Here is an 11,987-nt window from a genome sequence, read left to right on the forward strand (position 1 = left end):
TCCCCTCCTCCTTCTTCTTCCTTTTCCTTCCTTCTTTTTTCTTCTTCTCCTCCTTCTTCTCCTCCCTTCTCTTCCATTGTCCTCCCTTCTCTTCCCTTCTCCTCCCTTCTTCTTCCTTCCTTTTCTTTCCTTCCTTCCTTCCTTCCTTCCTTCCTTCCTTCCTTCCAACCTTCCTTCTTTCTTTCTTTCTTTTTTGAGAAACTGACTGGTGTTATTATTCCATCCCTGTGCCTGGGTCACAAAGGACCCCTGGCTCTAACTAGGAGGTTTATTTTTTATTTTTTTAGTGTTGACACCATTGCAAGTGTCCTCCTTATCCCTCCAGCATCTCTGTCCAGGATCAGCCCCACCCTTGGCTTTTGCCACACAGAGTGGGCAGTGGTATTCCCGGTTGTTTCTTGGTTTGGATTGTAGTGAGGCCACTTCACATGAGCCTTCCCTTCCTTACAAAGACTTAAGTGTACACTATAGTATTGTCCACTATACGCATGATGCCACGCAGTTCCCACCCATGTTGCATAATGCTATGCCCATTGAACAGGGGCTCCTCGTTTTCCTCTCCTACCACCACCCCCAGCCCACCCCCAGCCCCTGGCTACCACTAATCTACTCTCTGCCTCTATGAGTTCTACTTTTTTTTTAAAGATTTTATTTATTTATTTATCTTTAGAGGGGAAGGAGAGGAAAACATCAATGTATGGTTGCCTTTCGTGCGCCCCCTGCTGGGAGTTGGCCTGCAGGGAACCGGCCTGCAACCCAGGCATGTGCCCTGACTGGGAATCGAACCTCGATCCTCTGATTCGCAGGCCCGCACTCAATCCACTGAGCTACACCAGCCAGGGCTATGAGTTCTACTTTTGAAACCACCTACAAGTGAATGATTTGTCCTTCTGTGATGTCGCTGGTATAATGTCTCCAGGGTTCATCCATGTTGTTGTATCTTGCAGAATTTCCTTCTCCTTGTTAAGGCTTAATAGTATTCCATTGTGTCTACATGCCGTATTGTCCTTATCCATTTATCTACATATCCATTAACATCCATAGATATTTAGTTTGTTACCATAGTTTGCCTGCTGTGAATAGTGCTATAATGAACATGGAAATGCTAATATTTCTTTGAAATGCTGACTTCAGTACTTTTAGATAAATATCCAGAAGTGGGATTATTGGATCCTATGGTAGTTCTACAATATATTTTTTGAGGAGCTTACAATTTATTTCATAGTGACCACACCATTTTGCATTCCTATTAACAGTTTACAAAGCTTCCAATTTCTTCACATCCTTGTCAACATCTATTGTCTTTTGATATTTATTTCTGATAATAGCTATCCTAAGAGGTGTGAGGTGATATCGTAGTTTGGTTTTGATTTGCACTGCCCTTATGATTAGTGACATTGAACATCTTATATACCTATATGCCATTTGTATGTTTTCTTTAGAAATGCCCTTTCAAGTCCTTTGCCTATTTGTTAATGGGGTTATAAATTCCTTTCCTATTGAATTGTGTTTATCATATATTATATAAATCAATTCTTAATCAGATATATATTGTTTGTGAATATTTTCTACCTTTGCTAAACCACCTTTTCAGTTGGCTGATTGTTTTCATTGCTGTGGAGCAGCTTTCCACTGTGATGTAGTCTCATGTACCTATTTTTGCTTTTGTTACCTGTGCTATTGATACCATATCCATTAAAACACTATCAAGACCAATGTCATGAAGCTTATTTCCTATGTTTTCTTCTAGGAGTTTTACAATTTCATTTCTTATCTTTTTAAGTCTTCAATCCACACAGAGTAGAATTTTTTGTATGATATAATATACAGATTTTATCTCATTCTATTACATGCAGATATTCAGTTTTTCTAACATATTTGTTGAAGATACTACCCTTTCCCCATTGTACAATGTCAGAGATCAGTTATTCTGGGCTCTCTGTTCAGTTACACTGGTCTGTCTGTCTGTCTTTAGAACAGTGCCATACTCTTTTAATTATCATAGCTTTGTAACATATCATGAAATCAAGAGGTATCATGTCTCCAGATTTTTTTTCTCAAGATTGTTTTGGCTACTCAGGGTTCTTTGTGGTCTTATGTAGGTAATCTAGTTTTGTAGATGAGGAAATATAGTTTCAGAGAAGTCAGGTAGCTTGCCAAGTTTAAACTCCTCTGCCAACCCAGATATCAAATCCAAATCAGTCAGGCTTTTAACTGTGTTCTGTTACTTTTCGATGAAAAGTTATTAGTGAAGACAAGAAAACTGTTGCTGTAGGGTCGAATGAATGCTTATGATTTCTTAGACATTTCTCTCCCCATAGCTGTAAATCATTATGGGTTTTAGTAATTTGTTGGACTCATAATACCCACCTCCTATCAAAAATGGCTTCTGTTCTTCAGTGACATGTTTATCTACTGGACTCACATCCTCCTTATTCACATATGAAAATATTAGAAGTAAACTCAAGTATGGTCATCTGGACTGAGTGCATAATTATGAAATATTAACTTACTAATTATTGTCTTTTGGAGATTGTATAACATAGGCAAGCAAGTAACTACAGGAAATTCTCCTTTAATGGTCCTTTTGTAACACTAAAGTTTTTGCTCAGTTTATATCTGCATCTGTTGTATGATGGACAAGGTCCAGAACATTTTAAAATAAGAAAAACATGTATCTTAAACTTTTAAGGGGTATTAGATTTTGAACTAATGTTGAATTATAAGAAGAGCAATAGCCACTGGCAGATATGCCAAAATATTCAGATCAAAGATCACTTGTGTGTTAGTTCATGACTCACAAGTTTTCTGATAATGAGTCAAGAAACCTTTAGTCTCCAGGCACACCAGAAAAAGTATTGAATGAATACAATTTGTAGATCTAGTCCTACTTGTAGGTATCTTTCTTTAATTCCGGTTTCTTTTATATTCTGTATTCCAACAAAGCATGATTGAACTGGAATATTATAAGATTTATGGTGCTCTTCAGGTTCATGGGATAAAATGAACTAAGGAGAATTAACCTTAGCCTTGTTTCCAAGATTCTTACTTATACTCTTTATTTACATCAGTCAACTGAGCAAATTAAGTTGTTATTGAATTTGTACAAACAAAATGGAATTATCTGCAGGGAACAATTCACATTGCTTAAAAAATGCTGTGCTTTTCAAAATTATATTATCATGTCCCATTTCTCACCTAGAGGTTAAGTTCATGGAGAGCAGGGTCCTGAATTACTGAGTCTAATGGCACCAGTCATAGTGACCTGAAGTTAGTCTTGGCTCAATAAGAGGTATTGATGTTGATGACAACAGTTATGTTAATCAGGCCCCTTTCATTTGCAGGTGACAATAACTTATCTCAGGTAGCCAGGCAACAGAGGAAATGTTGGCTCTCATAAGTGGCAAGGTCAAGGAGGAGGACTTAACTTAAGGAGTGCTGGATCCAGGTCTGAGAGGACATCCTGTTCATGCTGCCTCTGTCCCTTTCATTTCCTTCCATCTCATGTTTTTTCCTCTATTGTTCTACCTCTCAGATTGTCCATGTGAGTATAAACAGGGTCATCAATGCCTAGGAATCCCAAATGACAGAGAATTACTCTCTCTCTTTCCTGCATCTATGTGTCCATTCCCCAAATCTACTCTTACTGCCCCTCTCTCAGTGAACTATAGGCCCTTTGCTGAGGTAAAGGAGTCCAGACCTTGTGATTGATGCCCATTCCCAAGTACATACTGTGGATGGCAGGCTATTTCCAAAAGAATGGCTGATGGAAAGACAAATAACAGACATTCATTGCATGGTGTTGACAAGAAGAAAAAAAAACAAAAAAAGAAGACAGAGGTATCATCTGTCACACAAAATAGAGTTTACTGGCCATTATATTTACTAGCTTTACTGGCCATTATATTTCTGTCTAAATAATCAGCACCACATAAGTGACAAAAATGTGTCTGTAAACCATAATACATTCCATGGAACATGAGAGCAGAGACTTAGAAAGTGTTTTATCTCATTCTCAAAAGGCCTTTTAGATTCAGAGCACAAGAGGGCTATATGAGGAGGGGAAGTAAGAGGAAAAGAGGAATATAAAATGGGCTGTATCAAAACTCAGGTGGTGGACAAGGAAACTTAGCTATTATGTCCAAGAAGCTGTGGAGAAGAAATATGTTAGGAATACAGGGGTTGGCAAAAATAGGTTTACTGTTGTAGCACAACTAAATAATACAATAAGAATAAATAATATAATAGTAAACTGTGTTTTGTGTCCTCACAATGATAAACCAAATTTTGCCAGCCTGTGTATAAAGGATTTTGGGAGAGTACATGAAAAATTAACAAGGGTCTGGTGCAGCAAAAAGAGAAATATGGGAATAAGGATGATAGTAACTGTTCACTACTGTCACTTACTATGTCACTGAACTGAGGTCTGAGCCTCCTGACAGGTACTCAATGTAAAATCATTGTTCAATAATAATAATAAGAAAATAATAATGGAAGATGTAACAGTTACATAGCACATGATACTGGGCCCTGGTCTAAGAACCTTATATATATTAAAACATTTTGATGAGAAACACTTAATTAAATTCTAGGTTGGAGTTATCAACAATTTATTCTATTCTATAGCATGTGTTATTCCCATTTTTCAATGAGAAAGTGGGACTCAGAGAGTTTAAATTATAACCAAGATCCCACCGGTAGGAAGTGGTTAAATGGAGTTTGAACCTATATTTTTCAGATTCCAATGCCTTCCTGCTACACCCCCAGACCTTTCCCAAAGGCCCTGTGTGACTCTGACCACACCCCTTGCAGTCCTTTGATGGACACACTGATGTACCACATCTAAAGCCTCGATGCAGGTTTCTGGCCATGTGCATGTGTGTGCATATTTTGTGTAAGAGTCTGCAGCCAAACACCAATTTCACCAAGAGCCTAAACACAGCGTAAGAGATCTTAATAAATTTTGCTATGCTTATTAAACATTGAATTCATAGAATGACACTTTTTGAGAAATGATTTAGTGAATAAAGTCCATAGAAGTTGGTGATGTGAGGATTTCTGGACCAGTTGTGTCCTGAAATTACAACCCTGGAGGTTCCCAGAAGGTAGAGCAAGTTCCACCCAAGGCTTTCCGTGACATCATGGGGGCCTTGCTGTTGATGCATTAATTGTAATGATTCCTAGTTATTTATATATTTTGGTAACAATGTGTGAGAGAACTAATAGCAGTTTTGCAACTCTTTATATGCAAGTGTATGTGAGTGTAGTGTTAAAATATTTTCTCATTGCTTATATTAAGATATCTATGTGCTAAAGGACTCTGATCAAGAAGACAAAGTAGGTAAATGTGGTGCACCCCTTCCATGGCCACAACAAAATTACAACTAAATTATAGAAAGAACACCCTTGAGAACCACCTGAAGACTAGCTGATCAGAAGGACTACAAATAAGGACATAAAGAAAAAGCCATGATAGACTGATAGGGGCTGAGACATGGAATGTGCATGTCTCACCCCCGTGGTGCATCAGCTAAAAATTGGGAGGGATATTTCAGTGGTGGAACTCCCCCTGAGGAATGAGGGTTCCCAGTCCATGGAAGAAGAGTCCCCATAACAACTGACTGTAAAAGCCAGCAGGGATTATGTCTGAGTGTGGTGAATGTTTGCTGGGAACCTAGGTGTTACATGTCCTAAAGGGTCTACAGTTAGAGTCACTCACTCACGATGTAACTTATTCTGCCTCCAGAACAGAGGCAGCAGCTCACAAAGTGCTGGGGACATACTGGGAGAAACTGAATTGACCAGCTTTAGAGCAAGGGCTGGAGGGGCATCTCTCTCCTGGGGATGGAAGTGCTGGGAGGCGCCTTTGTTCCTTTGTTGAGTCCTCCTTCTACACAGCTGGCAGGCACAGGAAGGTGCCAAATCTGAACTCTCCTTTAACCTGGCTAACACAGTTTGCCCATCCCTGGTAATACCCTGACCCCACCTTGCCTAACACACAAACCTGGCTCAAGCTGATTGAGCTTGAGCTTGTTTTCCAAACAAGAAAAAGCTATAGGATTTCATTTTAAAAAGTCAGTATTACAAGAAATGTTAAAGGGTCCTTTTTAAGAAAAAAAGAGAAAATAGAGAGGAACATAAATATAAATAATAAAATGTAAAAAATACATAACTACTGATAATCACTTTAAATGTAAATGGTTAAATGTTCCAATTAAAAGACATACACTAACTAAATTGATAAGAAAACAAGACCCAAAGATATTCTGTCTACAAGAGGCACAGTTCAAATCAAAAGACAAACACAGACTGAACTGAAAGAGGTAGAAAAAGATTTTATGCAAATGGAAACAAAATAAAGCTCATATAAAAATACTTATATCAGACAAAATAGACTTTAAAATGTAGACTATATAATAAGAGATGAAGAAGGACATTATATAATGATAACAAGATCAATCCAACAAGAGGAATTAATCTTTGTAAACATTTCTGCACCTGACATAGGAACACCTAAACATATAAAGCAAATATTGTTGGACATAAAAGGAGTGATTACAAGCATAGTAGGTGACTTTAACACCCAATTGAAATCAATGTATAGATCTCCCAGACAAATTGAACATGGAAATAGGGGCCTTAAATAACACATTAGAATTTAATTGATATTTTCAGAGCAATTCTTCCCAAAGCCACAGAATATACATAACTTTCAAGTGCACATGAAATATTTTCTGGGATAGACCACATAATAAACCATAAAAATAAGTTTTAATAAATTTAAAAAAATTGAAATCATGTCAAGCATCTTCTTTGATGACAATGGTGTGAAACCAGAAAGTAATTACCAAAAAAAAAAAAAAAACCTGAAAAACACAAATACAAGGAGGATAAAAAAAAAAGTTACTGAACACTTAACGGGCTAATAATAAGATCAAAGAAAAAATAGAAACATACTTTCAGACAAATGAAAATGACAGCACAATCCAATGAGATAAATGAAAAGGAAAACATGATACAAATTCTATAGGACAAGTAAAATCAGTCCCTAAGAAGCAAATTCATAATATTGCAGGTCGACCTCAAGAAACAAGATAAAGCTCAAATAAACAATTTAAATGTATACTTACAGAAACTAGAAAAAGAACCACTACTAAGACCAAAGTGAGTGGGAAGAAATAATAAGGATTAGAGTAGAAATAAACAAAATATGGCTTAAAAATAATTGAAGTAATCAGTAAAAATGAGTTTTGGTTCTTCAAAATAATAAACAAGAGTAATAAACCTTTAACTAGACTCATCAAGAAAAAGAGAGAGGATCCAAATAAAATCAGAAATGAAAGAGAAGTAACAATAAACAAATAAATTAACAAACAATAAACAAATAAATTAACAAACAACAGGGGCTGGGGAAGTTGTGGATAAAAGTAAACCCTCATGCATGGTTGGTGCAAATGCAAGTTTGTTCAGCCACTATGGAAAACATTTTGGAGGTTCCTCAAAAATTAAAAATTGAACTGCCTTGTGACCTGAGAATTCTACTTCTGGGTATATATTTTGAAAGAATGTGTGCACCCTGATGTTCATTGCAGCATTATTTACAATAGCCAAGACATAAAAATAACTTAAGTGTCCATCAATAATTATGTAAATGTCTAATCACTATGTTGTACACCCGAAACTAATATAATATGGTATGTCAACTGTAATTGAAAAGCAAAAAGATTCTAAAAATATTTTCATATATTAAAAATATCCAAACTGGTTTCATTAACTCAGAACAATCTGGTAAAGTTTCTTCATGTTATCAAGCATAAGATTTCTGCCTTGTATACTGCTAGTATGCATTACAAGGAATCAATTCATTACTTCTTCTATCTGTGGTTTAAAGAGGTAATATAATGTGAAGTAATTCACACATGTTTTTCCCATTACTCCTGGATGATGTTCTCATCCCAATGAAGCTTAAATGGCTGTATGGTCTTAAAGCCTAAAGCATGTCATAGGTAAATACCATGATTAGGAGGATAAAATGCAAATGGATATGCTTCACGTATCAAGTGGTATAATGATACACCAATGCTAGCTTAGTATCATATAAGCATGAAATATTTTCTCTCTTTTTAAAATAAGAAAAGGAAGATTTGTTTGATAACAGCATTATGTGGAAGTATATGTGGTACATTTTTAGAAATATGGAAAATGTGGGTAAAACATAATTGTGCTACATTGAATGAATCAATCTCTGCCTCTCCTAGACTCCTCCCCTTTAGAGTAAGAGAATGAATTTGATGTTTTAGACTCTCTGAGAAGCAGCCTCTTATAATAAGTCTTCTGTGTCTTTTAAAGTATGCAATGCAAAGAATAAGTAAAACAAAGTCAGAAAATTTTCTAACTCTTTTTTCTCTCTTTTCTCTCCAGACTATGTCAAACAGTCACAATGACCTTGCACAATAACAATACAACTTCGCCTTTGTTTCCAAACATCAGCTCTTTCTGGATATCTGGCTCCCCAGATTCAGGGCTGCCCCCAGGAACAGGCACTCATTCTGGCAGCCACAACAGTTCTCAAGCATCTGGGAATTTCTCTGTTCCAAATGGCACCATCAGTGATCCTCTGGGAGGTCATACCATCTGGCAGGTGGTCTTCATTGCATTCTTAACAGGTACCCTGGCCCTGGTGACCATCATTGGCAATATCTTAGTGATAGTGGCATTTAAAGTCAACAAGCAACTGAAGACAGTCAATAACTACTTCCTCTTAAGCCTTGCCTGTGCTGATCTGATTATTGGGGTCATTTCAATGAATCTGTTTACTACCTACATCATCATGAATCGATGGGCTTTAGGGAACTTGGCCTGTGACCTCTGGCTCTCCATTGACTATGTGGCTTGCAATGCATCAGTTATGAATCTTCTGGTGATTAGCTTTGACAGGTACTTTTCCATCACAAGGCCACTCACATACAGGGCCAAACGAACAACAAAAAGAGCTGGTGTGATGATAGGGCTGGCTTGGGTCATCTCCTTTGTCCTTTGGGCTCCTGCCATCTTGTTCTGGCAGTACTTTGTTGGGAAGAGAACTGTGCCCCCAGGGGAGTGCTTCATTCAGTTCCTTAGTGAGCCCACCATTACCTTTGGCACAGCAATTGCTGCCTTTTATATGCCTGTCACCATTATGACAATTTTATACTGGAGGATCTATAAGGAAACTGAAAAACGTACCAAAGAGCTTGCTGGGCTACAAGCCTCTGGGACAGAAGCAGAGGTGGAAAACTTTGTCCAACCCACAGGCAGTTCTCGAAGCTGCAGCAGCTATGAGTTTCAACAGCAAAGCATCAAATGCCCAGCCAGGAGAAAATACAGTTGCTGTAACTTCTGGTTCCCAACCAGGAGCTGGAAGCCCAGTGCTGAGCACATAGACCAAGACCACAGCAGCAGTGACAGCTGGAATAACAATGATGCTGCTGCCTCCCTGGAAAACTCTGCGTCCTCTGATGAGGAAGATATTGGCTCAGAGACAAGAGCCATCTACTCCATTGTGCTCAAGCTTCCAGGTCACAGCACCATCCTCAACTCCACCAAATTACCCTCATCTGATAACTTGCAGGTGCCCAATGAAGAGGCAGGGACAGGGGACTTGGAGAGAAAGGCCAGCAAACTGCAGGCCCGAAGGAGCATGGATGATGGAGGCAGTTTTCAAAAAAGCTTCTCCAAGCTCCCCATCCAGTTAGAGTCAGCCGTGGACACAGTCAAGACCTCTGACATCAACTCCTCAGTGAGTAAGACCACGGCCACTCTACCTCTATCCTTCAAGGAAGCCACCCTGGCCAAGAGGTTTGCTCTGAAGACCAGAAGTCAGATCACTAAGCGAAAACGGATGTCACTCATCAAGGAGAAGAAAGCAGCCCAGACTCTCAGCGCCATCTTGCTTGCCTTCATCATCACCTGGACCCCCTACAATATTATGGTTCTGGTGAACACCTTTTGTGGCAGCTGTATACCCAAAACCTATTGGAATCTGGGCTACTGGCTGTGCTACATCAACAGCACCGTGAACCCCGTGTGCTATGCCCTGTGTAACAAAACATTCAGAACCACTTTCAAGATGCTGCTGCTTTGCCAATGTGACAAAAGGAAGAGGCGCAAACAGCAGTACCAGCAAAGACAGTCAGTGATTTTTCACAAGCGTGTGCCTGAGCAGGACTTATAGAATGAGGTTTTGTTAATAGCAGTGACCAAATGCACACATCAACCCACAAACCTTAGCAGGGAGTCAGGAGGAATGGGTGATTTCTGGTGATCATAAAAATGTTCCTATCAGCCAGATGTGAAAGAAGCTGCCTGTTTACTGAACCATGATAAACCCATTTTAATATAAAAAGTCAAATAGATATTCAGCAGTTCAGCAAAAAAACCCATATTACTGAATATAAAGAAATTTACTCTGAAATAGACTTTAAGTGTTTTTTCTTAAGAAAAATTATTTCGTAGCAATTATACACCAAAGTTGATCTGTGTAGTTCTTTTAATTTCCATTAGTTCAAGAATTTCAGATAAGCATAACTAGCTGCCCTAGATGCCACGTTTTTTACAAGGATCCCAAAAGTGCTGATTCTGATTCCTTTTCAGAACAGGTCAGATTAGTGAATTGACAGTTCTGAAATTATTTCATACATTGCTAAGCTGAACGTTCTTGTCCCAGTAGAACATTTTGTCTTCTCTTTGGCGTGTTGTTATACTCTATTTGCGGACTTGATTCTTACTTCCTGCAAAGTACTGTTTGGTGCAGTCCAATTTTTGTACATATAAAAATATATAAGTATATGTGTGTGTGTGTGTGTGTGAGCTCCACCTACACACACACATACAATGTATAATATAATGGGACTCACTTAACTGGCAAATTATTCCCACAATATATGCTTTCAGTACTTTGGTAACTGAAGTTCTCTAGGATCCTAACACAACATGAAAGTGAAATAAAACCTGTGTGGTGTTTTCAAAACCAGGGCTGTTTTAGACAAACCACCCTGGGGATACTCAGTGGAGAACAGCCATGCCTTCTGGCAGGTCTAGGCAGAGTGGACCCCCTTGTGATCAAGGTCAAGCACCATGGCTTGGCCAGACTCTGAGAGTAAACTATCATTTTGTTGATATGCTCAACAGAGCTAAATCAGACTGGGCCCTCTGAGCTCAAAAAATAAACCATGTCCGCATGTGTGAATTTGATCATTCATTTCTGAATGTGTCCAAAGAAAACTTCTGCTACCTAAACTGCTTACAACTCAATAGTAATATCATGTTTAAAAGTCATACACAGCAATCCATATAGCAAAGCAAAAAGACATTGTGAGGGGTGATGAAGAAGAACCTGGCATTTAATTTCTTGCTACCTGGCATCTTCTAAGTGAAAAACTTACACCTCTGTTACTTAGCTCTGGCCAGTGCTTCCTGATCTTTATCTTGTGACTTTCATCTAGTAAGTGGGGCTTAGGAAGCTGCATGTCCTCTGAAGAAAGAATTACACTTTGAAAAGTTATGCTTCAAATTGACTTTTTAAAAGTTTTTAAAAAATTATTTTATCTTGTTCTCTGAATTGACCAAAATGCTAAATGTTCTATTGAGGGGAGGGAAGGGGTGCTGCTCTTAGTGTCATTTTTTGCTGCTATAATTGTTGGGGTCCATTATTTTCCTTTAACGGGGGTTGTGTGGGGGGAGGGGGGAAGGGGTGGGGTGGCTGAGGAGCAATCTTACCTTGTGCAGGGCCTCCATGACGGCCAGAGTCAGGGTAGAAGCTGCTTTTGTATTCAGTGTGAGCTGGTGTTTACAGGTGACTTTGACAACAGTGGACCTGTGCTCAGTGGTGTCTGTGTTTCTGAACTATTTAATTTTGTGTTATGTTTATATGAAGAAATATTTATGCATACTTCACCAAGTGTCTATTTAATGTTGATAAATATTACTCTTCAGTCTTCTGCCATGAT

At 38.4% G+C, this 11,987-nt stretch overlaps 1 protein-coding gene across 3 annotated transcripts in view; it reads left to right on the top strand.

The window, feature by feature from the left end:
* Positions 1-11,400, top strand: part of CHRM3 (cholinergic receptor muscarinic 3) — a 463,556-nt gene extending 452,156 nt beyond the window's left edge. For all 3 annotated transcript variants that reach the window (XM_037038558.1, XM_037038561.1, XM_037038559.1), the window contains one exon: positions 8,422-11,400. In XM_037038558.1, the coding sequence (XP_036894453.1) occupies positions 8,441-10,213 (1,773 nt within the window). In that variant the 5' untranslated portion in view covers positions 8,422-8,440 and the 3' untranslated portion in view covers positions 10,214-11,400. The remainder of the gene's footprint in view (positions 1-8,421) is intronic.
* Positions 11,401-11,987: the final 587 nt, after the last annotated feature.

The sequence above is a fragment of the Sturnira hondurensis genome, unplaced genomic scaffold (genome assembly GCF_014824575.4).
Source record: "Sturnira hondurensis isolate 20B ecotype Veracruz unplaced genomic scaffold, ASM1482457v3 Scaffold0024431, whole genome shotgun sequence".
In the NCBI taxonomy this organism is placed as follows: Eukaryota; Metazoa; Chordata; class Mammalia; order Chiroptera; family Phyllostomidae; genus Sturnira; species Sturnira hondurensis.